The sequence below is a fragment of the Platalea leucorodia genome (genome assembly GCF_965183815.1).
Source record: "Platalea leucorodia genome assembly, chromosome: 2".
Classification (NCBI taxonomy): domain Eukaryota; kingdom Metazoa; phylum Chordata; class Aves; order Pelecaniformes; family Threskiornithidae; genus Platalea; species Platalea leucorodia.
In genome coordinates, this window is record NC_138824.1 from 124,040,090 (window position 1) to 124,067,688 (window position 27,599).

Below are 27,599 nucleotides of genomic sequence, written 5' to 3' on the forward strand. Positions count from 1 at the left end.
TGGTCCACATCCCATTTCTGCCTTCCCCCAAGATATATTCTGTTTCCCACCCACGCCTTTCCTCATCTGAGAGTTACTTAACTTTCTGAAGAGGAGTCCTGTGAAATGATCCTACACAGATGCACTGCTAGGGTGGAGCTGGGAATAGAGCATGGGTGGAAGGAAGTGACTGGGACAGGGATGAGGGAGAAAGGTGGCATATGGGACAACACGACACTGCAGCTCCAGGACAAGAGAGCACAACTGCTCCTTTCTGTGGCGCTGTGGATCTAAATCAGCTTAAGCTGATCTTGCGCTGTCCCCTCGGAGGCCTCCGTCAGCCCGTGGTGTGCACACAGAATTGAGAGCAGCCTAAGTAGTCAAGATAAAGTTGTGGGGGAGATGGGTGTCCGTCTAGAGCAGGTGTTCCCAGAGATGATCCTTCTATGCCTAATTATAGTGCCTGGCCTTTTCAGTCAACTCCCTGGCCTGAGTGCCTTCTCCTCTGGTGCTCTCCTGTTTCGAGCTCTCGTGGCTTCCTTTGCCTGTCTACTAGTGTCAGCTAACAAGCTTCTCCAGCTTCCCTAGGCCTCTTGATTTCTCTTTCCCACTGTCAACTACATGTCCAGCAACTGGCTCTCACAGAAACTCCCTAATCACCATCATGGTCTCAGAGGATGACAGAGGATTTCTTTGTGTGCAAATTAATGAGCTAGTGTAAGTAAAATCAAGAAAGAACAGGGCTACAGCAATGCAAAACCTATTATTCTTTTATTGGACAAACGTAGTTTTAATGCTCACACTTGGGGGTATGCTAGTAAATATGTTAAAAATGCTTGGAACGTGGAAACTGACTGGCTGACACCACTGTTTCCTATGAAGCTTTACAACCTTAAATTGGTACGCGGGGTCATCGTGGCCCTTGAGCCAGCACTGCCAAAACCACTGCTAAGTTTTACCACTGACTTCATCAGCTAAGAAACTGAGCCCTAAATTCTGGTTTGTTGGAGAGCAAAAATCCTACCTCACATCTTCCTGGAAGAGATCAATAATCTTTCTTGTTGAATTACAGCTGCACAAGTGCTGTGCAGTCTTGAAACATGGTCAGCTTATCCTTTACAGGGAATGAGATCTGCAAGTTGGAGGAACTGAGGTCACCTAAGTCATTAGCTTTATTTGTCTGTTCTAAGCCACGAATGTATTACCAAGGGCAGATGGATGTTCTACAGGCACCCATACTGGAAACCAAATCCACTGGAAAAGTAGACTCCTGATGAGTGCAGTATACATATTTACTGAGAGCGTGACTGGCCTGACCTGCACCTGGGTTTGCCCAGAGTAGAGCTCCTGCCCAGTTATGTCATTAGAGACTTTTAAGACAATATAAAAGAGACTCTCGGTAAAGCTGGGTTAGGCTTCTGTTTTTATTGATGGATCTACTCTCATTTTAATCAGGTATTTATCAGTGTTGTAAATAGCTGGAATTCCCCTGTGCAGGCAGACCTTTGTTGCAATGGAGCTATGCTGAGGGCTGTAATATGCAGATGCAATATGTCAGAGACCTCCTGATGCCGCTTTCAGCTACTAAACGCTGAGAAGCTGGTAGGGATCACTGGGTTGGTTCCAAGTACAAAGTAGAGACAGGAAAGTCTAGTGGATGTTGGAAAGCTTATAGCGTGTTTCCACCTCATTCGGAGTGACTGTGCTGGGAAGCAATTTATACAAAGTTGCTATGTGAAAGAAAGTTGTATGTGTTCAGAATGGCTATATGTATATATGAAAAAGGTAACTGCATATGCCATAGACTTGTGTATCATAAACGTGTATGTCATAAGCAATTTTAGTTGGGGAATACAACTGCCAATGCAGCTTGAAGGAATCCTCCAAGATCACTGTTGCAAGCACATGGGCTGGCAATTTATTTAATAGCTCCAGAGGGAAGGAATTGTATCTTCAGCAGACGGCTGACGAATCTTGGCACTTTTCTTGTGAGCCTAATTGCCCTTGTCCAGTAATCACTGACCCTTATCCCACCCTGTCTGTCCCCAAGCTTTCCAAGTTGGGTACACTCGATCTTTTTAAACATTTTGAAATGGGCAGTCATACTCTGTCATCCTGCAGACAATGAATTTCCACTGACGATCCCTGCATGGAAGAGAGACAAGAGAGATATTAGCGAGCTGGAACCGCAGAGGATAAGACTATATGAGTAAGAATAACTTTACACCAGGTATTGTGGCAACAAAAACACCTCTTTGCCATTAGCTGACTTTCCTCTGAGTGCTTTGTGTTTTTATGGGCTGGAAGTAGATTAAATATGTCTGATAGTTATAATTGCTTCACACTCCCTTACAAGGTAAGAAAATCAGCTCCCTGAATAATTAGGTCTCTGAGTATCCTTCAGAAGACAGTGACTCTTGATGGTGATCAATCCTAAATTGACTTTAACTCAGTGACCAAAAGGAAAAGGATGGTTCTGTCAAATGTTATTGTCATGTGATATATTGCTCAGGGTTGCGTACAAAGTAAAATGGGGGTGATTTTGAAGCTATTTCAACGTGGGGAGTTATCCACACAGTAAATTCACTCTTTTTTTTTTTTTCCCCACTACTAGGTCTTCTAGCTAGTGTCCTTTATTAAAGATGTGAAGGAATCAATAATGAGAGAAATTAAATTAACTTCTCATTCTTGATCTTCATGAGTCACGTGCGAGGCAGAGTAATGTTTATGAGTGTAAAGAGAGTTCATGCTCTTCCTGGTTTGTGAGTAATTGGATGTCTGTATTCTCTCTCAGGAGAGTGATATGATACCTACTAACAATTTTTAGTAGGAAGCATGGCTGGAGCAGCAGGATTCAACGGTGAAGGCCAGTGATTTAGTGTCCAATAGCTGCAACAGGCTGCAAATTTCCACCTTAGCTTATTGTGTGTTAAATTTTCCCTTGACAAAAAGACATGAGTTCAGAGGATCAGATGCTGTCCTGCTGTGTAGCAAACGTTCAATTTAGGCTGCTTGGTACTGGCTAACAGGAGTTTAGATCTAAAGTACAGTCTTTGCAGGTGGCAGCTGTCATTTAAATTAGTAATGGGTAGTGCTCCGGGAGGTTTCTGAAAGTTTGAATTCTGCTAATGGGTTATCTCCTAAACCTGAGGCATGGGACAGGTAATGCTGCTGGAGTGGTTCAATAGGAGCTTGCTTTATAAGACCCCTGCACCGTCCTGGTTTTCTGGTGGCCAGCTCCAAACACTGAGGAAACTGGGACAGAACCTGCTGCCTCTTAAGGGTGTGCTGAGACATTTGAGCCCAGATTTTGGTATTAACTTCTCGCTCTTATATGGTTTCATTGACGGGGTGACTCTATCCTGGAATAAGATTAATTTGACTCTTAAACTCTGTGTAGGTATAAAGCGTCTCATTTCAGCTTTCATTAACAGAGGTTTTTTAATTGGAAATTTACTATGCTACTTCACCAGTTTATGCTGAGTGTCATTTGGAACTGGGTCTGTCTCATACTCACCAACAAATCTGCATTTAGTTATATAGTGTTTATTTTTTGTTTTCTTTAGGCCTTTTCTAGATGATTTTTAATTGTAATTGTCTCATAAAACTCTTACCAAAGGTTAATGAAATGCAAGATTCATTTTTAGGTTTATTTTAGGAAGTCCTCATTTGGACTCTGTGCATGCTCTTCAAAGACAGTTATTACTCTTTTGGTCACTGAGCTACCCGGAGAGACCAAAAAAAAAAGATGACTCATATGTGGATTAACAGGATTATATGGGTCAAAATTAAGTTCTGCTAAACTAGCACCCATTGTCACAGAGATTTTTATCTCAAAAGCTGAGGTCAAGTCATTTTTCTAAAAAGGGGTATTGTAAAGTTAAAAGTAAAGTTCTTAAAATAAAGGTATTTTAGTTCCCTGAATTAATACCATGCTTTAAAATATTAGAACAGAATTATTTCCGAAGTTGTAATTTAAGCTTGAACTTGCAGACACTTTAGCCTATATGTACATGGTTGGTGGCCAATAGGTTTATGCATTTAGTCTCTGAATTTATCTTTTTTTTGCATTACTTGTATTTGAAGTTAAGCATATATGTCCAGCTTTTCAGGATGCAGGCAATTACTTTGTACTATTGGTGCTGTGTGTTTAATTCAATAATTATCAGCCTGTTTCAATTTGTAGATCCCATACAAGTTTTCCAGTGGGGGTGCAGATCCCGTCAGGAATTGCCCTATGTGGAATACTCTAGAATATATATGAACTTGCCTTTGCAGATCCTTAACACCAGTTTATAGGTCCCACCCACGTGGCTAATTTCATGCATTTTCCTTGGCTTGGGGATTCAATATTGAATTGTCACTTTTACTCTCCAGCTGTCATGTGCTGTCAGATTTGAGATTTTGATCCTATAGGGGAAATACCTTTTATCTCCAAATATTGCCGCATAATCTGTTTCCAATTCAGTTAAAATATTCTATGAATTCCTATTCATATTGAGTTTGACAAAATCCTCTTTCTTTGGTCATATGAAACTTATTAGGGACCTAAAATACCCTGTAATTTAGCTCAGCTGACCTCAGTAGATATCCAGTGTGTCCAGGCATTTCAAATGAACCTACGGCTGGGGTATCTGGGTGCTGATCTGTCTTTCAGTGATGATGTCTGAGCAGTTAAGAAATTATTGGCTATTCGGATCACCCAAAGAGATGGAGCAGAGAACAGTTTTGTAAAAGAAATGAGCTTATGACAGTCTGCATGTGCTATTTTTATACAACGCAGCGAAGGGCAAGCTGTGGCACCTACCAAGCACGTCTGCTAATCCCCACCTCCCTGTCCAAGCTGCTCGCTGCAGGCTGGGCTGGGAATGCTCCAGTGGTGCTCTCTGGACTCGAGAGGCCAATCCAACCAAACCACAGCCCCGGAACAAGGCTCCATGAGGGAGCCATGCCATCATCACTTAGCATCTTTCAGAGCTCAGGCTGAAGATATTTTGATTTTCTTTCTTTTTTTTTTTTTTTTTTTTTTTTTTTAAATTTTGGAAGCTATTTTGCCAAGGGTTTGCAATGTGCATGTCTATGTGGGCAGTTTCAGTTGTTTACAACCTGCCTCACATACCCCATGTCCGTCTCTGAAACTTGACTGTATCAGTCTGTCTAACAAAAGATACTGCCTTTCCCTCCAAACGTTCCCTCACTTATGCCTGTAGGCCATCCTGTCTGCATCAGCGTTATAACCACGCTCCCAAACGTGCTCCCAGAGATACTTCAAGCCTCCGCTAATTCCTTCCAGCTGCTTTTGTCTTGCTTTATAGACAAATTGTTTTCTCCTTTTGACCCATTTAAAATGGGACTGAAAAATGTAAATATTAACCACTTTTAAAATCTGCTCTCCACAAATGAACGCTTAATGATGATGATGAACAGCAACTCCTTCATTCATTCCTGATACACAGCCGTGGAAACTCACACAGAATGATTACAGAAGAGGCGGTGGGAATACCACCTTTCTAAACTTTCTACAGCTTTTGCCAGAGGCATCACGTTCTCTCTCTCAAATATCTGTGCATCAGCACTGACCCCAGTGATGCAATGTCTTAGGGAGTAGGAAGGGAGGATATGATTTCTGCAAGTTTATTCAAAAAGTCTAAAAATACCTAACTGTTTGAAGTGATTAGGAAAGCTTAAGCTAAAATACCTTCAAAAGCTTTTTTTGTGCCTCTCGTTAGGTCAAGAACATTGCCCGTCATGGGCTAAATAATATGGACACAGGCTTAACGTGCTTGGAAATAAAAAGCAGTCTCAAAATCTACAGCATGTTTACACAGACAAGCTGCACATGTGTGTGCTGCTGGCAGGCTGGGACTGGGAATAGCTTTGTTTGCTCCTGTGCTGCCTCAGCCAGCTGCAAAGAACCCTTTAGGATGGCAAACTTTGCTGACTTTTGTAAGTATACCACTCAGGAGGGTTACTGCGTGAATGTGAATTACGGACTGATGTAGCAGGAATTTTTTTCACTCCTTACGTGAGGCAACACGAGTTGGTTTTAGTCATTCTGGAAGCTGGGGGCTAGAAAGTTCATTGGCACAGAAAAGTTTCCTAGATTGCAATTCATTAAAATGTTTTCTCTCTGGTTTTCACCTGCTACCATTGCAGGTTCATCTGTGGTGTCCCAGCAGTGGTAGGACAAAGGTGTTGGTGGCTTCTTCCCCTTCCAGGTGCTGTGGGCCCATAACCTGTGAAGACGTGTACTCCTGATGTACGTCCCCCTCAGGCCGCCTCCACTCCTGGCCAGCGCCCCCACGCCACCCCGTTCTGAAGGCTGTGCTAAGCCTTCAGCAGTCACAGACAGAAATCTGCTCAGAGGCATCGGTTACCTCAACTGCTCTGTTTTCCAGGCTCATCTTTGTGATTCCTGACTTTACCCTGGTCCACAGCCAATGGAGGCTGGAATCCAGCTGCAAGGGAGCGCGCTGTCTGCATTATCTCCCCTATTCTCTGCCATGGCCGCAAGGAACAAGGATTAAGAATAGCACTGGGGAATATTTAAGAGAAAAAACCCAGAACAGGGATGTCACTTGCAACCTTCTAAATTCTTTATCCACAGGGATAAATAGATACCTTGAGTCAATTAACTGTGGAAGTTACGCCTCTGCTTGTAGGAATAATTTGTAGACATGACTTCCATTCGTTAATAAACAGTCTAATGAATTTTAGCCAGAAAATTACAGTTATGGACGTGCAACAGTCTGACAGTGTGTTATCATTTCTGGAAAGGTGGTCTTATTTTAGGTAATCTTTTGGCTGAGGGGATCCCTAGTGAAGTCTGGCAAGCTGAGAGCATGATAATGACAAAAGCACGTTGGCTCCTTTGGGTTTTACTAGAGACAGCTTGAAATGTTGGTGTGTTTAAACTCCTCCTCTCTTCTCTCCCCCCTTCTCCTGTAGCCCGTCTTGGCAATGACAGGCCAGTGCAGCGCACCTTGCCTTTCTGTCTGTGCTGTCTTTGATAACAAATGCTTTAATATACTGGGCTGAGGTGTCTGATAAAAAACATCAGCAAAGAAATAACTCACAGTTGATGTACTAGAGGTCAGCTCGAGAGGAAAGAATCAAGATCCAACTACAACTTCACTAGCCATAGGGCCTCATAGGGCCTGGTCAAGTACTAACCAGGACTGATCAAGAAAAAGTAGTGAACTCATTTTCTGGAAAGGGGTCAATGTGCACTGCATTGCCTTAATTCCTGGTGTGGCCTCAAATCTGTTAGAATGGTGTTGCAACGGATTGGGCAGTTTACAGCATTCAGATTGCAGTTTGTGTGGTCTTATCTTTGCATGCTGGCAGATTCCCCACTTCTCTGCAAAGAGAAGCGGGCCAAAACAAGTCCTCATCCCCTGAAAGGACAGCGTATTCCAGGCTGAGTTTGTACTGGGCTAGATAAAAGATTCTCTAATTAGAGGTAGGTGAGAAACAATAATTAAGATCTGCTGAGCTTTGTGGAGTTCAGATTTAGCCAAGCCTACCATTGCTCTGTTTTTCACTACTCAGATGGACATGGCAGGTGATCCCCTTGTGCATGAAGATGCCCTTTTCCTGATACACCACCCTGGACAGTTAGCCACATGCACAGTGAACTTCGGTCCTCAGAAGTAGTAGCCTGCTGCTGAGTACCACAGCAGATGATGGGTAGCCATGCACTGTTTGGGAGAAATAGAAAAGGAAAACTTTTTTTTTTTTTTTAATTTCTAGTGAAACAGATGAAAAGCAAACCTGTCCACAGCAGAGAACGTTGTGGTTGCCCCACGGATGTAATGGTCATAAGTGTACATCATCATGTCCATATCTTCTCCATAGTGTCCCGGATATTCTGTTGTTAACCTTTACATTAAGGAAAAAGAAGATAAAATAATTTACCATCTTACAGAGAAGTCCAGTTGACTGAATGCAACTCAAATAGATTTTTCCTGTTTCCTTGAAAGTTCTTGTTTCTTAGTAGCACCACAAGATGCAGTCTGACCTATAAGACTGCATTTCTCTTCTACGCAACTAATTCATGTAGCTATTTGAATAAATTTCAATAAGTTTAGAACTGTTAAGAGCAAGTTGGAGTATTATATGTATATACATCTGTAGCTCTGGGATAAAAGCAGCCTGAACAGGAATGTAAGGCTTGTCTAGTACTTATATCTTTATTGCAGGGATTTGCTCCGGCCACTTTTCAGTCTGTTTGGTTTGCTGTTGCAGAGTTCTGTAAATGTTGCCAAGTCAAACAGCTACAAGCATTTATCCATTTATGAATTATATTAAATGAATGTAGCAATTAATCAATTCCTCTTTGTTCCTTCCACTTTCTGCCTAGTTTATAATGTAAAAATAATTGGCCTGGACAATATTTGTGCAGTGTATTTTATCTAAGAAGCTCAAAGTGCTTCTGCACTTATTAATCAAATTATGGTTACTGCTTCCCTGGGAAATAGGCAAGTAATACTGTACTTGGTTTTACAGACGTTTTAGAGATTATGAACAGATGCAGGAAGGGGCTGGGACCTTAACCAGTACTTTATGTCAACATTATGTCAGAGGTCAGGAATGGAAACCTGGCACTCAGTCTTTCCCTGTATTACACCATTTTATGTGGGACTTGCTAGTGGAGCTGTGTCAGCTTCACTCCGAAGCGGCACAGGGAAGAATCAGGTTCCCTGTATGGGAGCCCGATACTGCCCCTGTGGAAATGAATTGGCTCAACTCCTATTGAGACTAACAGGGTTAAGATGCCTTTACAGAAATCCTGAGAAACATTTTTCTGACTTAATTCAGTCCAGCAGCGGTACTTGAATGATGCTTGAAGGTGATCCTAGCACATCCCAGCCAAGCACTCATGTGCGTGTTTACATTTGGTTAAATTGGTGGGGTTTGAGCACAAGCTTAAATATTTTACTCACTAGGAATGTAATTATTGGGATAGTTTTAAGTTTTTAAAATGAGATGCTTTGAGGTTATTTGGAGCCCAAACCAGTAATTGTTGGAATACTCAGAAACTGAAAGTTTACCTGAAAACTGAGGGACTCTGGAATATTAGGCTGCTTTCTCCTAGAGCTACTCACTATAACAAAAAATCCTCTGAAATTGCCACCACTGTGTATATTTTAAATGCATTTTTGATCATTTCAGGTACCCAGTTCTTATGCTGTTTACATCTTCCTTGTAAAGCAGATGTGACTTAATTCCAGGTCATTTTCAGCTTTTGAAAATGAAAGAAAACCATCATTCGGTTGGAACATCATTCCTAGCAAACCATTATTCCTTGACAGATGAAAAATGGGACTGAGTGTGAAACTCAAGCATGGCCTCATAAGATTCCTAAGTCTCAACAGTCAACTTTTTTGAACATATCTTATTCTTGTGCCTCCTGTCCTTTGTCCATGGCAATCATCAAACAAATTACTAGTTGTAGTACAAGAACACCCGTGCCCAAGTGGTTTTGGGAGGCAGAAGATCAGGCCTGGTCACAGTATCCATTGTCAGAGCTCTGACGAAGGGCCCACGGATTTGCAGAGCCTTCGCAGTGCTGTGCTGTTGATAAGAAATGAACAGCAGTATTTCACAGGTCACGCAGACAGCTGCTGCGGGCTAGGAGAAACAGAAGAAACCATGTACACTGGCAGTTGTTAGGATGGATAAATAGGTAGAGTCATCAGTATGCTCTGCAAGTGGGAAAATCAGAGCCACAGTTTTCAGTCCAGCCCCCATGAAAGTCCGAAATGAGACCACTATGGATTTTAAGGGAACTGGCTCTGACCCAGACAAAGAGAATAAATACAAATATTACAAAAAGCTGTTTCTCATGGCTTTTCACCAGTTAGCTGGTGTTTTTTCCTAGGCTGAAGATCATCACCTGACTGTGTTTCTGTCAAACCACAACACACCTAATTTATCTGTTAACTTTGAAGGCTGATGTTATCATTTTTGCTTTCAGGGCGTCTCCCCTTGTGCTCCCAAATATATATTTATTTGTCATTGTCAGACAGTTTACAGCTCGGATTTGAATACTTTTTTACCTGGACAATCTATGACTTGAATCTCTAACACACCTTTATGGCCCCATAATAAACCCTTAACCCGAGCACAAGCTGGTTCTTCGGTATAGCTGACTTACTGAAAGCCCTCCAGTTTGCAAAGAGATGCTTTCGGGGCCCTGTAGTCCATGCCCAGAGCTGTAATGAGAGCTAGAGTATACTTCACAAAGCCTGACCTCTGCTACCTGGTCTGTATTTTATCCATTTTCTTTCCACAGAAATCAAGGCCTTGAGGAGAACTTTTTTGCATGCCCGAGTCTCCCATCAGTGAAGCCATGGATCTGAATCTGGGAACATGAGAATGTTTCTGGATCCATAGCCAGAGGCCAGGAGACACTGGGGCTACATCTATGCTAGTAAATTAAACAACACCAGAGAATGTTTCTGGGTGCTATAACTCAATTGCGTAGACGTGTAAATTATTAGAACAATCTCTGGGACAGTTTTAGCTCAGACCAACTAGCACAGTCTGAGCAGATGCCTCAAAGACACCGTTTGCGAGTTAGCACATGGTAGGTACCATTCCTAACAGGCAGAATGTGGCCACCTTGTTTTGGAGGGTAAGAAAGTTTAATAGTGTGGCTGCTTCCTCTGCTAGAGGAGGGTCCCCATATTTAATTTACTAATTTGTAGCCTGAGTGTCTGATGGCGCATCTTCGAAGATTCCTGGGTCACAGCAGGTTTTTAAAACATGTGGCATGAAGACCAGCTATGGACCAGGATTCCATTTTGCATTCCCCCATCAACTCCAGGCTTTGGGGCTTTTTTGGGCTATTATTATGAGAAAACACTAAGGCGTGTGTTTATATATGTTCCACCAAACGTGTTTCATAACATCTGTTTGGCATTCAGCAAGGAAAATGTTCTGTAATCATGACCAGCACTATGTGCTGGGCAGACGAGACTGTGCAAAACACAAGGTTAAAAAGCTGCTTTCAGCTCTACTCAGAGACAGAACTGGGAGTCAGTTCTTTGAACTTGCTTCGTGAGCCTTTCAGTTGTAAATCTGATGACAAGCTCCTGAATTACTGTGAAGGGTCTCACAGACCTTTTGCAGAAGCAGGCAATGTTATTCTGATGTGAATGGATGCAGTAGAGAGCCTTCATTTAGGTTCCCTCTCTTTTCTTTCTGCCTGCTGTCATCTCCCCCTCCCTCTCTACTAACTTCTTCACATTACCATTCAGCCTCTTAAGCCTCCTCCGCTAAGAAACGTTCGAAAAGCAAATATATGCAATTACCGAAAGTAAATGATGTGGAGACTTGAGCTTCCTTGAAGTTTGTCTCGTTACATAGACAGATGCCTACTGAGTCCTTTTGTTCTGGAGCGAAAAATTATAAATAGTGCTATGACAGCAATGTTCCAGTTCACTTGGGTCTGTGTGGTCTGTCTGTCTAATTCAGTTCTCTTTGATGTTTGCTGTACCCATTTACGAAACTGTTCCCTTAAGCCCATGCATCTCAAGGTCATCTGGGTTGCGCTGTATCCTTCAGAAGGAAATGCAGTTGGTTGCCGATATAGCAGGGCTCTGTGGTGTTACCCAGCTCTTCTCTGTTATCCCTGGTTTTGGAATCCCGGGGATAAGTCGCACAAAACATATCTGCCCTGAGAGATGCGCTAGTGTTTAATGGATAGGGATATTCAGTACTTGGTTTTCTCGTCATGGAAGGGAGAAAGGTCATTTAACTCAGCTAAAGTGGTCTGCCCAGCACAGGACAGTGGTTCCCTCAGCATTTATCGTAGCTTGGTGCGTAACCTTATTATAAAGCGCTTAACTGAAAATATTAAATGTTTTACGCTCTAATGCGTATCAACTGTAAGGTAACCACCTACGTATCAACGTAACCACCTACCAGGGCCCTACAGACAGGTGATTTATTTACAAACGTGGTAGCATTTGTGAGCCACATGTGGCAGTGTATGGTTTATACCCGAGAGGAGCCGTGAAACAAGTGAGAGAGACTTTTTGCCCTAGTTGGTAAGGGTTTGCGTGCCCACAGGAGTCGGGACTTCCAAGGAATCCAAGCCCAAAGGCAAGACCCATTTGGGAAGAGCCATCCACAGCAACCTGCATGAGGGCCCTGTAAGCACTTCTGGCATTGACCTCTTAGCAAAGAAGACTGGGCTAGGCGAGCGGTGAGAAGCGTGGGAATTGCCAAGTGCTGAGACAAAGTTGCTGCTGCCGTTTGGGGTGACCTAAGGCCCCTAGGACCAAGCTGTGGTGCTTGTGGTGTCTGAGGGAACACCTGAGGGAAAGCCCTAGAAGAGAGGCTTGCAAAGCAGCTGTGAGAAGACCTGCATTGTATACTGATCGTGGGACCTAGGCACTGGGTAATTTGGTGCCAAACCAACCCTGAGGAGGCAGGGGATCTGTGTAGGGGCTAGCGGGGTGCATTTACTGGGATTCTTTACTAAACCCAGATACGCACATAGGTGTTAAGTTTGGAGAAGGACTCGTAGGGCAGAAAATAGTAATGAGAGACCTTTAGCAAGTGGTAGTCTTTTCAATCCATATGACTTATTTGCAAGAATTAATACAGAAACCAGAGGAATTCTACTTTGGCTTTGCGAATCCACTTCAGGTTGGTATCAGGTGTGTGATGTTTGGACGCAAGAGACTCGGAGCACTAGTGGCATTGTCAAGAGAGGAGAAAGCAGGTAATTCTACATTAAAGACTGGGAAAGAAAAGGTTGTGAGAAGGAATGTAAGTGGTTTGGCATGTGTGTGGGAGAGCAGGAAAACCTGACAGAAAAAGGTGTTTTCATAATGGGTTTTTTAGCTGGTATAGAGTTGATGTGGGATGGTTTATTCTCTGGGGTTTGCATCACCCCACCCATCCCCATGGTTTTCTAATGTGCTTTACTATAATCCTATAAATCTTGCTCAGGGCAACGTATTGAAAAAAGGCATTAAATCTTTAACAGGGTTACTGTTGTTATTATTTTAGTCTGAAAGTAGTAATGTTGTTTATCTTCCATTGTGAAGAATTACTATATTAGAGATCAATAGAAAACACAAGAGTTACTCATTTAGCACTGAGAAGAATGTTTTGTACTAATCTACAGTGATCCTTAGCACTCTTTTTGACGGTTGACTTCAGAAATAGTTATCATGAGTCTATTTTTTACCGATAAGAAGATCAAGTCACACCAATGGCCTTATTAGTATCGTACAGCCCGCCCCTTAGAGAAGTAAACGGGAACTGTGGGTATGCCTTGCCTTCAGATATCAAGCAGACAAAAGAAATGAGTCTTTTAAAAGATCAAAGACAGTCAGTGGTAGAGCTCATGGTTTCCTGCTCCAGCTGTTGAATTCCCTGCTAGCAAGTACATTGTTTCAGAGTGCCTTACGCTTTTCACTTCTGGTGTAACTACAGTGCTAGCAAGATGAATGGCTCCTCTTTAACCTTCATTTTCCTCTTCGCTGCCGAACTCTTCCTCTAACGATGCCACAGCCAAAAGAAGGAGCTGTTCCATTTCAGGGGAAGCATAAGCTCTGACGTTAACTTTCTGACCTTTGAGGACAAGGAATGTCCCCTGAATGGCCTTACTGTTTCAGATGTTATTTACAAATACTTCAAGAGTATGGCTCTCCTAAAGGAGAATTTTGTTTCAAGAGCCATGAGCCAGCATGTTACATTCAGTGAACATGGGAATTATATGCCTCTTTAAATCAATTTCAATTCTTCCCCCAGCTGGAAGACAGCAAGCATCCTCTTTTAAAAGCATACTGTGCTGAAAAGCCAAAGAAGGTCTTAGTAAACTGTCTACAGAAATTCTTGCCAGTTGCCCCAGTATAGATCCCAGCTTGCTGGGCTGCCAGGGAGCTAGAGGTGTCCTGGAGCTGCTCTAGAGATGAGCAGTTGCCTCATGTGGCCGTGTCATTTGTGTTCCTGGATTGAGTTCAGGCTCCAGGCTCTGAGATCATAGATTCACCTAGACACATCGCTGCCCTTCTCTTTCTGCTCTGTTGTAGTGAAAGCCACCAACTCTCACAGGGCTGAGGAGCCACAAGGCCAACGCAGTAGGATCACGGTTCCTCTTGGAGGCCTACATGAGTTAGTGCAATACAGATACAAGCAGCAGCAGCGAGCTCAGGGCACCTTATGCCTGTGCCTCAAGAAAGACATGTCTGAAATAACATTAGCCAGCTTTCTGATATTAAGCAAATGTGTTTCTCCTAAGATGTCTCTGGAAGATGGTCCTGGAGATTGAAGTGTAAGGTTGTATTTGCTGGGATTAAAGAAAAAAAAAATCAGTTAAATACCTTTTTGTTTTTTTAAAAAAAGGGGGGGAGAGGAATTGGGTTGCTCAGAAGTGCATGTTTCCACTGCATCTATTCTGGGTTCACCTCCTGGATTTATATCTCTGCTGTTGGTAATCTCTGAGAAATCTGTTTAGGATCTCATCAGTTTCAATATGGCTTTGGTGGCAGGTTGAGTCAAGGAAACAAATAAGTTCTTCAAGCCCCATAACTCTTGGAAAATGTAATTGTTGCCTGGACAATGTCACCGTGACAGAGAGCAGCCACAGCTCCAGACAGACTTTCTGGCATTTGGACTGCTGGTTGTTTGGAGAGGGGAAACAGTCATAAACAGTCTGTGCAGACTTGGGGCTGTTCTGTGACATGTGTTCGCTTTTGAGAGAATGGAGTCAGGCTTTCAATTTCCTGGCAGAGAGAAAAACCTGAGCTCTAATGGGACCACTTAATAACACTGCCTCTGCATCTGCGATGGATTTGCTTCCTTTATGGTTCAAATCAGCACACAGTTTGTTTTACTGTGGTAGCAGTCCCTAACCAGGTAAAATAACGGGAGCTTTTCTGCCTCCCGTGAGGAATGTTAATTATTTTCAGTATGGTAAAAATGTGCAGAATCCATGACAAGACTTGGCATGGTGAGGAAGGAAACAAAGTACTTGTAAAAAAATTAAAAATAGCAAGTGCAAAATGATGAGACTGGAAAAGATTAGTATGTATATTTTCAGTATGGGCTTACTCTACAGGTAAACTGGGAATTAATGGTGAGAAGGTGAGCTGTGAAACAGAACTGCTGGGTTCTAAGAGTAAGGATATAGATGCTACCAAGCAAAGTCCTTAAGCATGTATTTGGCTTTAACCATGTTCTTAACTTAAGCAAAGTGTTTAAGTGGGGTTTTCAGTCAGTGTGATGGTGTCATAAATTAGTATTCCAATAAGTATTAGCAGGATTCAAAAAACACAGGAATGTTCCGTCTGTAAAAACAGGGTCAAATTCTAACAAACCATTTGCATGGCTCATATACATGGGGAAAACCTGTCCTTATTTATTGTAGGGAAGACCAGCTCACTTCAGGAGGAATGTAGTCATGAAGAAGAAGAGCCAAGAGAAACCATGCATAAGGATCAGCTGTCTCACTGCTTTTATATTTGCCCGAGAGCCCTGTACGGAGACAACTGGACGAGGAAGGGATCAAATACCCAAGGTGAGAGCTAATTTAAACCAAAGAGTTTTGTTATGCCTCAGTATTGTCAGTTTTCTTAAAAATGCCTTTCTGCCCATATTTGGTTTCATAATGAAGGATTCATTGCACATTAAAATTCAAGGCTGCTGAGAAATTCTGCAATGTGGTTTATCTTTGAATATGGATTTTCCTATGTGTCATGCATGATCCATGAGGCACCACAGTCGTTACATATTTTCCTGGTATTACTTTTCCACATAGTCATATACTAATAGATGCCTTTGCATGAAATTAAGCTGCTTCAACCAAGAAATGGGAGTCAGCAGCACATTAATAGCCATTTCTCCACAGATAGTTTATTGACAGCTAGTTTCTGGAACAGAATGAATACCGTTATAGGCTGGGGCAGAAGCTGTAATAAATAACGATACTGTATACGCACACACATTTTTATTGTGTCTTACATGCATATACATTTTGAGGTCCTACCCATGGTAGCCCAGAACTGCTTTGCAGATTGTTTGGAAAACACATTCTCTCTGTCAAACGCGTCTAAAACAGAGTGCAAGATACAGACCAGACATGTGATGTGTGAACAAGGTTTTGTGACAATAACTTGGAAATGTCACTGGAAGTGAAGTTGTGAGTGAGATCTGCTGGGCTTAGGGAATGGGAAGTTTAGTTGCTGTACACTGAAGTTTAACAATTCAGACAAGTCACATCTGTAGTAGTAAAAGTGAGTCCAAAGCATCGGGTTTCGCGCTACCACATTGCAGTTCATGTTGCTTATATGTTAGTATAACAACTAGTGCTCTCCCAGACACTGTCTAGGCAGGGTAAAGGGAATAAAACAGAAAAGAAACCATTCCCAGCAGACAATAGGCAGGAGACCACTGTTTTGGAGGGGAGAGTTTAGCTGCATGGTGTGGGCCCTCCAGAAGAAGAGTCCTGTGTGGGATCGCAGGATAACTCTGGTGGAAAGGGACCTCAAGAGGTCTCTGGTACAGCCTCCTGCTCAAAGCAGGGTCAGCCACAAGGTCAGGCCAGGCTGCTCAGGGCTTTATTCAGTCGAGTCTTGAAAACCTCTAAGGATGGAGCCTGCACAGCCTCACTGGGCAACCCGCTCTACTATCTCACTGTCCTCATAGAGGAAAAGGTTTTCTTTATATCCCTCTGAACAGCAGTCCTGCCCTCAAGCATACCAGCTGTTCCCCCCAGTTTGGTGTCATATGCAAACTTGGTGAGAGTGTGCTCTGTTGCCTCCTCAAGGTCATTGATAACGATGTTAAGCAGGATGGGTCCCAGGGTAGACCATTAGTAACAGTGCTCTGCTCGTAATGGGCGCCCAGGCAGGGTATCACCCTTTAACCACTACCCTCTGAGCCTGTTAGACCACCAGTTTTTTACCCATCTAGTTGTCTGTCCATCCAGACCATAACATCCTAATTTGGATAACTGTATGTAGAAAGAGCTTGTATCTACCTTGCTAACTCCAAAGGCAGAATGAGAGCTTGAAAAAAATTGGAAGAAATATATTGTAAGGAGGCACTTCAAGAGAGTAAGGTCAAACAAGGCTCTCAAGTAGAAGAAACTGTATGAGAGACTGTCCAGGGCGAGAGTGGATATAGAAGTGTCAAGATAGGCCAGTAGCTTGAACAGAACAAACTGGGCTCCAGATGGAGTGACTGAGCCTGGTAATACAGGGTACAAATGGCCTTGTAATGAACCCATAATCACAAACTCTGCACCAGGAGCTTTTCACAAGCCAGGTGACAGGTCTTCCCAGAGGTTTTACAGCTCTCCCCTCCCAGAAGAACGTGAGCACATGGGATTTCTACTCTGCTTAGAGGGAGAAATGCTTCACCTGCCTTTGAAATGCTGCCTTTTCTGCATGGAGAGGCAGTAGCAGCTGAACTGCATAAGGCGTTCTTTTCCAAGCATAAAAAATGGAGTGTTGTCATTGTTGGAAATAGAAGGACAGTATAGGAGTCTGTGTGCAGCTGGGATGGAAATGCAAGGAATCAGTAACCCCAAACATTTACATTAGGATTTGAGTTACTCTGAGTGCCAATTTGCAAGGCAGAGACAAAGCTCGTCCCAGTTGTCAAGACGACATCTGAGTGAAGCAGAACTGTCAACAACAAAAGAGGTCAGAGAAGATTTGTGTTGTCTCTCTGAAAATACATGCAATATTAGAGGAGTAAGAGAGATTGGAAGAACTGCTTAAAAGTTAGAGTGAGTTTCCCTCCGAGGGAAGAGCCTGGGCAGGTATGTAAATAAACCCCCAGGCAGAGAACATCCGTAGGCAGTGTAGGCTGGAAAGGGGGCAGAAGAATGTTCAAAGACTTTGTTACAGAGTTCCTGTCATTTAAAATATTTAAAAATAATAATAAAAAAACATTTCTTTTCCTCCTGGCTGCAAGGAGACTGAAGGATGCAGAGCAAGGCACTGCTGTTGTGTTTGGCCAGTAGCCAGCCAGACAAGTAAGACCAAGGGGCATGTAAACAGTTTGTACGCATCTCAATGGGAAGTTTACTTCAAAGCTGAGTTCTGGAAACAAAGATTCAAGCACAGATTTTTTCCCCCCCCTATTTTCTACTTCTTTCAAAGTGCAGGTGGGTTATTCTTTGTATCAGTGAGACTAGCTGGATTAATAGCCCTGGAGCATAAAATCATGAGTTCTGTTACACAGAATGGACAGGAGCAGTATGAGCTTTCTCTGCACAGTCTGCTACTGCTACTATGCTTCTGTCTCAGTTTAGAGAAACCACACCTGGGGACACAGGGAAGCTCTGGATGTGTAGTGCATTTTTCCATAGCCTCTGTGAGGTTGCCAGCACCAGTGGTGATGCTGTGTTGAGGTGAGGCCACCTTTCTTTTAGGTTTGGACTATGATCAGTAGCTCATTTTTACTTTGGTCTTCAAACAGCCTTGAGAGAGAGAACAAGCTGTATTCACTACAAATACAAAAATCCCAAGTTGTCAGCCAGAGGATATTTTGTTTGAGGTAACCGGCAGTAAGTTCACTCCTGTAAGCTGTTGTGGCACAGTTGCGTAGTGCGGAGATGCTCCTACTCCTGTAAATATGCTGGATTTATAGTGGGAGCTATATCACCACCTTTGAAATGTCGTTCCACTTTGGAGACTTCTGTCATGGTTTCCAGCATAGGTAGGGTGCTGCTGGTACCCAGACCTGTTCATTTAGGGGAAGCTGCTGCATTGTGCTGTTCAGCATAACTGTGCCCTCGTTCTTTTCCCTTAGCCATGGACCCTCAAGAATCCTGTTTCCAGACTGGACATAACTTGCTTAGCCCCATAAAACACAGTTAACTTTTTCTGAGAGGAGGTTTTTGACGGGCCAAGCAGCCAAAGACATTTATAGGGACTGCTGGGGAAAAGAGGCTAACAGGTTTGGCTTCTGCTTGAACTCACCAGCATGAATACGGGCATCTCCGGCTATAGCGGCAGCAGTAAAATTGCCATTCACGGTCAAGCACAGATGGAAAATACTGACTCTGGAAACCAGCCACCAGCCCATTGTTTGAGCAGGTTTGATACCTAAGAAAGAGGAGAAAGAAGAGAACACATAAGGAAAACATGATAGTAGATTCCCTGATAGTTTCAGGCATTTGTGAAAACAGCATTAAAAATTTTGATTCAGAGTGGAAGCTAAGGGTTTGGCTTTGTATCGAGAAGCACTGTATGCACTTGCTGTGTATTGAGTAACCATTGTATAAGAAAGCAGTAGTAGTTAACTAATAATATCTTAACATTTATGTTGCACTTAAATACTTAAAAACAGTTTAAATAGTTTTAATCTTTCCAGTATGCTAATCAGGCAAGAAGATTGTTCTGGTGTTCACATTCTCAACTGTTTACAAATCATGAGACTGACTTCAAAATAGTCCATTAATAGTTTTATCTTTGGCTGTTGGTATTTGAGCATTTGGGGTTCACTGGAGTAATTTTTTCAACTGCTTCTCTACAAAAAAGAAGCCATAGAAACTCTTTTATAAGAGAAGTTCAGCCATTTATTTTATTTTATTTCTTTTTCAACTACCTGTCTCCAGGAGAAGGCACTCTTAATTCAAAACATTATTGGCTTGTGATGAAATAACGATTTGATAACAATCACATGAGGAAAACTGAGACTCAGATATTATGAAATTATAAGACTCAGATAAATTTTATGACTGGATTTTCAAAAGAAAAATCTGCTGCTTTGTGCTTTCTGTGTATGTAGGAATTCTGTCATACATGTAAATCACTGCCTTCAAGTAGAATAGACATGGTCCCTAGGCATGCAGATATGTGCTTCTCTTTCTGCCCACCCTACGAGCATCTGGACACTGATAGCCAAAGTCAGTCAACTGATAATCAGTTTGAATAGCTTGCTTCTTGGAGACTAAAGACAAGGAGATCGTGAAAACAGACAGCTCATTAACTCAGCTGTTGAGTGCTCATTCTCTCATGCACCCTCCTAGCCTCATTGTTTCCCTATTGGAGAAAATTATAGGAATTCAGTTTTCTTTCATTTCTTTTTCTTTCTTTTTCCTTCCTCAAGGAAAACTGGCAGCCTAGAGCTGTAGCAAACTTTCCTTGCGATACCATAAAATCAAATACATTGATATATCCAAAAGATGCTTTCAGAAGTAACTTTATGATTAACAAATATCAAAAATTTCCCCTAGTTTCATTCAACAACCTCATAGTTTATTTTAATGAGCCTGGAGTTCCCAGAAGGGAAGACACATCATCTTGCAGAGTTTGGTGTTTGGAAAGTCATTCACTTGTGCATACAGGTGTTAGTGCTCCCAAAGCGTGAGGCTCAAGTGTTTGTACGCAAAAGCTGAAAAACTGATCAATTTTGACCAGTGCAGGGATGAATTCCTCTGCCTAATTTTCAGCTTCCTCCTCTGAAGCAGGGGTCTCTTCTATATGTCCCTTCCACCACATTCTGTTGTTCAGACAAGATTATTTACATTTGTTTGTATCCCCGCATCTCCCACGTTGCTGGGGCCACACATACTTGCTGTGCTTTGTGAGACTCTTCTGAGGACCTCTAGAGTTAAGCAATGATGGGGACTCTGAGTTGCTATGGTATCGCACCAAGTAAGGCAGTTTGGCTCGCGCTCAGAGGATTTCAGCAGGACTTTGATAGGAAGTTGCTCTGTTTTTTGGCACATAGGCCATGGGAACATATGGCTAGGACTCTGTGTAAACATATTGGATAGCTGCAGATGATTGGTGTTATCCTGATGGAAGAAAGGTTGATACACAGAAATATAGGGAATGGTTGTACCTGTTGCAAGATGAGTACTTTTCTGCATTAATCTGTGTAAAGTAAAATCAAACTTGAGTCTCTTAATCTTCTGCCTCTCCCCGTTCCCAGTTACCTGCATTTCCACTGCTCAAGTCCTTGTGCCCCTGGGATATTTTCCTAGCTCTTTTCTGTAGGTGCAATAATAACGGGAGCATTTCATTCCTCCTTTTCCTTTGCACTTCCTCTCAGAGGCTTGGCATTGCCCTGCAATTTCGCATCCCCATCGGTCAGCATCTGATTCCTGCCCATACTCGTCTTTGCGGGAGGTTCTTCTGTCTCTCCTTCTCTCCCCACCTGCTCCCATTCAGTCTGGGAAGTCCTGCCCTCTTTCCTGCTCTCTTTGCCCTACAACAGTTTTTATTTTCTTGACACCTCTACTAATGCACTCCAGTTTTGATGGAAAGATTAATCTTGAGAGACACATCACTGATGGACCCTTCTCTCTACAGTGGATTGAAAAAAATCTAGCTAACATAACACTCCTGTGTTTGCATGTGTACATATTTGGGCACCAAACTTTAGGAAGGTTTGGTTATTTTGTTTTTGATCCTGATTCTATCTTCTCATGAAAAGTTAAAAAAAAAATATTTGGAGTTGCCTGAAAAATTAGTTTCTTAGATGGAGAGTATAACTGGATATAAGTGATGTCTTATAATTAAATTGCATTTTATTTTAAAAACATTCAAAGTAAAATTTAAAATATACTTTTAAGCTCACGTTCACTTCTCCCTCTCTACTTCCGTCTCATACAAAGTCCTGCAATCTGTTATTCAAGCTCAATACTGTGTTCAGCGAAAGAAAGATAATAGTGACGTTGAAGTACTTTTCTTTGAGATAACACAAGATTTTTTTCTCCTAATCTTTCTAATTTTCAAGTCAAATCCAAATATTCCTCCGAAAATGAAGAGATGCTCTCAGAAATTGGGGTGTTTATTTGTGAGCTCATATAAAATCTTTTCCTCTTTTTCATTTTCCCAGTTGGCCTCTTTCCAACAAGCAGAAAATAGTCCTTCAAGGGAAACAAACAACCCCTCCCCACACACCTTGTTAGTCAGATGCTCTATGCACTAATCTGAAAACAACACTTAATATGTGAGGATTTCTTCCTTCTCTGTAGAATTCACTACTCCTGTCACAGCAAACCCTGCAAACTAGTATGGTGAATAAAAACTGGTGATTCAGGACCTTTGATTTATGGCCCACTCTGTAGCACTTTTGTTATAGAGGTTAATTCAGTATTCGGAGTTAATGTCACTGGGTTCTCCTCACTCATGAAATCCTGACATTGCTAAGACAAGAGGAAGGTACCTCTTAGAAGGTGAGTGCAGAAGAGCATGAGAAACCGGCTGGGACTGTGTGGGATTAAACTTGGCAATGGATAGGTTGTTTTGTTTTTCTGGTTGGCTCAAGTTGCAACATATGAAGAGTTCGCTTTTCGATCTGGTACGGGGAGAAGAGGAGGTGAGCTGGCTGGTGGGTGGGAGTGGGAAGATTGGTGGTAGTGAGGGTCAGGTGCTGTTGAATGGGAAGTTGCCCTTCCCTCCCCTCGTTTACATCTGTTGGAAATGACTGCAAGGTTTCACAGAAAGTAAATAAACTACACAGCCAGCCTTATTTTGGGAGGAGTTCTGTGTAGTAACAGGGATATGGTAGCTAAGACTTTCCCGGCTTGCTGCAATTGCTATGAAAAGCCTCTCCTTTGCCAAATCTTCTTCTGAACTGGTTACCGAGTGTTGTACAGCTGCGTTCCGTCATGGCAAGCAACCAAAGTGTGCATCCATGTTATTGGTTTAGTTCAGGTCAGGACTGCTTTCCTTGTTCACCAATGAGCTTTTATCTGTGAGACCAAACTAGAGCTGGTTTGAAACAAAGCCACTCAAAATGCATATGTGGATTTGGGGTCCCTGCACGAACCATTTCACCCTACAGATCCACTTAAATTGCACCACATTATTTGCAAACATTGATATAGCCTCAGTGACCAAGTGTGTACCTCAGTGACTCAACAGTTGCCTGCCAGACTGACGACAAATACTGCTTGCAACAGTATAATTGTTTCGAGCAACGGTACCAATTGTGGTGACACTTCATAATTATGCCTGTATCTTATTTTTGCTCTTTGCTAGACAAAGCCCCAGAGCGTTGTGCCCCATCTAATGCTGGTGCTGTGTTGTAAACCTGTCTCTGAGGCCCCCTGTCCCTCAGATATGTCAGGAATTAGCCTGAGCAGCATGTTGTCCTGAGGATGACAACCCAAAGAGGAAGCCTGTTCTCTACAAATCTGCTCAGGGGAGCGCAAGTCAAGATGCAGTAAGTGATGCTGTTAGAGCCTGCATTGAGCCCCTGCCACGCTGACCGGGTGGCGCTCCCTGAAGCTCTCTGGGAACATGCGGAGTCTGACACACAGCTCCGTAGTCACTGGGTTGTGCTGCATTAAGGGTGATTTGTTCCTTATAACAGGGTAACCTGAGAGCGTCATTCTACGTACTTCAAAAAAAATCCCGCTGTTTTGCTGTAGAGCAGATGGCTGCTGTAAAACTTGCATCATTAATTACTTCAAAGCTATCGCTCTAGAGCCTGTCACAGCAGAATGAATCTATGTATTACGGAGATATGTCAGACATGGCAAATTGACCCAGTAGAAGTAACACTGCATGCTTTCATCTGCAGTCCTCCCTGGAGTGCATAGGGAGAGAGGTAGCCTAACCTCACGCAGTTGGTAAGACTGCGGTTAGCGTGTGAGAGGCATTTTTTAACAAGACATTGGACTGTTTTCCTGGAGTGCTGTTTCACCAAAACCTGTTACTTTCAATATCCAAAACTTAATTTCCTTTTGGTACAGCTGTGGAGGGGAAGCCCTGTGCTGCTTTCCTGAGTTATTTTTGTGGCGTGGCCTCCCTCTGTGTAATTTGGTTAGTCACATGATGAAAGCTAATTTAACGGTCAGTCTGTTACAGATGAGTGGGGAGAGAGAAGTGGCTGAGGGCAGGCTCAGGGCACTTGAAACACTGGCACTCAGGCGAAGGGAATGATTTTTCCATGTTTGATTAGGCCATGCCAGTCTCCAGTGGTCACTTCTACAAGGACTCTTCGCTATCTGTTGTGGGGCGGTGAGATGTGTTGTCAGGACTTCCACATGCCAAAGGCAACCTCGCTCTCATCTTCAGCTATTTTTTTCTTTCATTTAGGGGTCAGTGATGACTGACTTTCTCCTCCCCACCCAAAGGGAAGGCACGGCCCTAGTCACCTGTTGATTTCTTCCTGACAGTCGCTGATGAGGCCTCCCTATCTGCAGAAACACCCTGCTTCTCCTCAGATGCTCCCACTGGACTCAGTCCATTGCAGCTGTGCTAAGAGCTTGTAGCACTGTCCCTTTAACTAGCCCTTTAGGGCTTTGAAGAAAATGAACTTGTTTGCATAGATAGCACAAATGGGAATATTTTGAAAGGGCAGCTTGATTATCGGGTTTGGGTAGTACAGCCTCAGATTTGAGACTTGGGATTGGTCAGAGATTGAGAACAAAAACAGTTCCTTGCAGATGTACCGGGGTGTGCTGCCAGCGCCTGAAGAGGAGGCTCCTGCAGACACTTCCTTTGCTTATGAGTCTGTCTTTGTGCCCAGTTTGTGGGAAATAGGGTTGTGTGCCTGCTTGAAGGATCTGCGTGTGTGTGCGTGTTTGTGCGCTTAAAGAGAAGGCAAAGGAGAGTGACAGTGGGAGTGGGGAGGGAGAAGCTAGAGATCTGTTTTTTCCAAGTCCCATCCAAACACTTTCTCAGAAGTCTAAACAAGGAAAAGAGGCAAAAAACATGCATTAAATACCACTTGGCTGGAAATGTTTCTGCTTTGTGCCTTCTGGGTAACTGGGAGTATACTGGGGATATGGCACAGTTCCATCTGCATTATGTAGTGTAAAACAAACATCTTCTCCTGGAAGGAAGAGTTGGTTGTCTTTCACTTGCAAGCTTTTGTTCATTTGTTTGTTTGATCCCTGTCCTTTGGTACGATCGCTTTCAGGCAAGAAAAGTAGTTTTTCTTAAGTACCTCGTTCAAAGACTGGTCTGTAGAGTCAACTCTGTAGTATTCAGCAAAGCAGTGAAGAACAGTCTTACCAGCAATCACTCAGACCTTACCTTTTCTTGGGTGGTGAAATATTTACCCGAGGTCAAACTTCCTCCAGTACAAATGGAACTAGGAACTGTCCTGGTTTCAGCTGGGATAGAGTTAATTTTCGTCTTGGTAGCCGGTATGGGGCTGTGTTTTGGGTTTAGGATGAGAACAGTGTCGATGATACACTGCTGCTTTGGTTCTTGCTAAGTAGTGCTAAGCTGTCTCTAAATAGGTGCTAAGTGGCGCTCACACTGGTCAAGGACTTCTCAGGTTCCCCTGCTCTGCCGGGGGCACAAGAAGCTGGGAGGGGGCACAGCCGGGGGGAGGGCTGGCCCAGACTGGCCCAAGGGCTATTCCATACCATATGACATCATGCTCAGTATATAACCTGGGGGAAGAAGAAGGAAGGGGGGACATTGGGTATGATGGTGTTTGTCCTCCCAAGTAACCATTACGCGTGATGGAGCCCTGCTTTCCTGGGGATGGCTGAACACCTGCCTGCCGATGGGAAGTAGTGAATGAATTCCTTGTTCTGTTTTGTTTGCGTGCACGGTTTTTGCTTTGCCTATTTAACTGCTCTATTTCATTTTACTTCAATTATTAAACTGTTCTTATCTCAACCCACGAGTTTTCTCCCTTTTGCCCTTCCGATTCTCTCCCCCATCCCACTGGTGGGGAGTGAGCGAGCGGCTGCGTGGTGCTTAGTTGCTGGCTGGGGTTAAACCACGACAGGAACATAAACTTTATTCTGTCTGAAAAGGCAGGATTCCCTGAGATGTGGCAGCATACAAATAACTAGAAGGACTGTGTAGAATCAGGGGATGTCCTGAAGACTTTTCCTTACTCCAGACATGAGTATTTCCAAGTTATCCAGGAACAAATTCTGCTCCCTATATTGAATAGCATCTTGGTTAGCAGATAGCCTCTGCAGGAGTAAGGTATTGGGACAGATTCAACAAAACCTTTGTACATGTACTTAACTTTAAACGTATTCACATATTAATGAAGCTGAGAAGGCATCCCTGGTCATCTGATCCAACCTATTGCCAAAATTTTCCCTATAAGTCTCGTAACATGTTCGCAGGCTTCTCGTGTCCATTCAGCAAAACAGAAAAGAACACGCTGTCTTTAGAAGTGTAGGTGCACGTATGCCTAACTTCAGGGATGCATTTATTAAGTGAAGCACCCATAGTTAGATGTATTCGGAAATGCCAGCAGGGAGTTCTAGGCAGCTGTCAGAGGCGATTGGTCTTCATGAGTCTGCTTCTGGAGAGAGACGGGGTGCCCCAGAGAACAGTTTTGAGAGTACCTGTTTCTCTCCATTGACTCTGGAAGGGGGCAGAGGTCATAAACCAGGCCTTGTGATTAGATGCCTAATGTGGATCTGTGTCGCTGCCCTCTTTGTGTTGAATCATTTTTTCATATCTGTAAGATGCAAAGTCTTATGGGTTTAGTCCTAGAAGTCTGTATAATACCTAGCGTTAGTGTAGGAAGCAAACTTACCTAAACCAGCTCTGCCATCGGTTCCCTCCTGCCCTCCAGTCCCCCCAACTCCCCTATCCCTATGCTCCCCATATCCATTTCTGCCATTCCCCCCCAGTGCTAACAGCCAAAGAAAATAATGAGTTGGAGACTTTCTGCTTTATATTCCCACTTCATTTTCTCTCTAAAGCTTTTCTTGGTTTATTGTCTTTTCTAAAGAAACCTCCCTTGGATTTGTCTCTGTTGTGCAGCTGCACAACAGTCAGGAATGGTGATTTGTGAAATGCCATAAACATCATTTGTCAGAGGTCATTTTTTGGTGTTTCTGCCAGACTGGAGTTTCTGGGACATGGCTGAGAAACTGGAGGGAATTCAGAGGAGAGCTGTACATATGATCGGAGCTTGCTTAGGAGTGTTGGAATATAAAACTTCCAAGGGAGAACTAGAAGAACGGAGACGTGTTCAGCCTGAAAGCAAAAGCATGGGTGAAGGTGCATGGGTGAGGGAATGGCATAGCTGCCACCTACTAATAAGTTAAAGAGATTTTACAAAGGATGCAGTGTGCTTGTTCTCATTACTCAGTGAAGGCAAGGCAAGGAATAAAAAGCCTCAATTACAGCAGAGGAAATGTAGCTTAAATTTTAGGAAAAAGTTGGCAGCTTTGTATTTGCTGGTGGTACGAGCCATTGAATCTCCCTGGATGTGATGTGCAAGGTGAGACAAAATACCCTGTGAGGCAGAGCTGAAGAGGGAATATTACAGCCCATCCTACACGGATGGGGAATGGACTAGCGAGTCCAGCAGAGTGCTGTGTCAGCTGACATGAGGATGATGCATTGCTCACCAACAGATTGGTTCATCAGATCAGCGAGCAAACAGAGGTGGCCAAGCAGGAACTAATGGTACAGATTGTGATTCATATTTGTGGTCCCACTGGATTACTGAGTGACTCTCTTTAGAACTGGGGATGGCTCCAAATAGCACTGAGCTGGGCATGGAAGAGAGAGAGAAAAGAGAGGCAGCTATGAGAAGTAAGACTGCCAAGAGAGAAGGCGTGGGATTGTCAAAGGCCCCACAGGCTACATCTGTGCCGTCACATTAATTTGAGGTTTGAGTTTGCACTCAGACACTCCAGGCTGTCTGCCTGCTGGCCCACACTTTCACTCCAGTCTGGGATGAGCCTGCTG

The 27,599-nt window shown here is 43.2% G+C and overlaps 1 protein-coding gene across 1 annotated transcript in view; it reads right to left on the reverse strand.

Moving 5' to 3' along the window:
- Positions 1-778: 778 nt before the first annotated feature.
- The window catches only part of DPT (dermatopontin), a gene marked incomplete at its 5' end in the record, with an annotated part of 29,046 nt that continues 2,225 nt past the window's right edge, over positions 779-27,599 (reverse strand). The window contains 3 exons of the mRNA XM_082304505.1: positions 779-2,124; positions 7,753-7,860; positions 18,933-19,058. Of these exons, the coding sequence (XP_082160631.1) occupies positions 2,058-2,124; positions 7,753-7,860; positions 18,933-19,058 (301 nt within the window). The 3' untranslated portion in view covers positions 779-2,057. The remainder of the gene's footprint in view (positions 2,125-7,752; positions 7,861-18,932; positions 19,059-27,599) is intronic.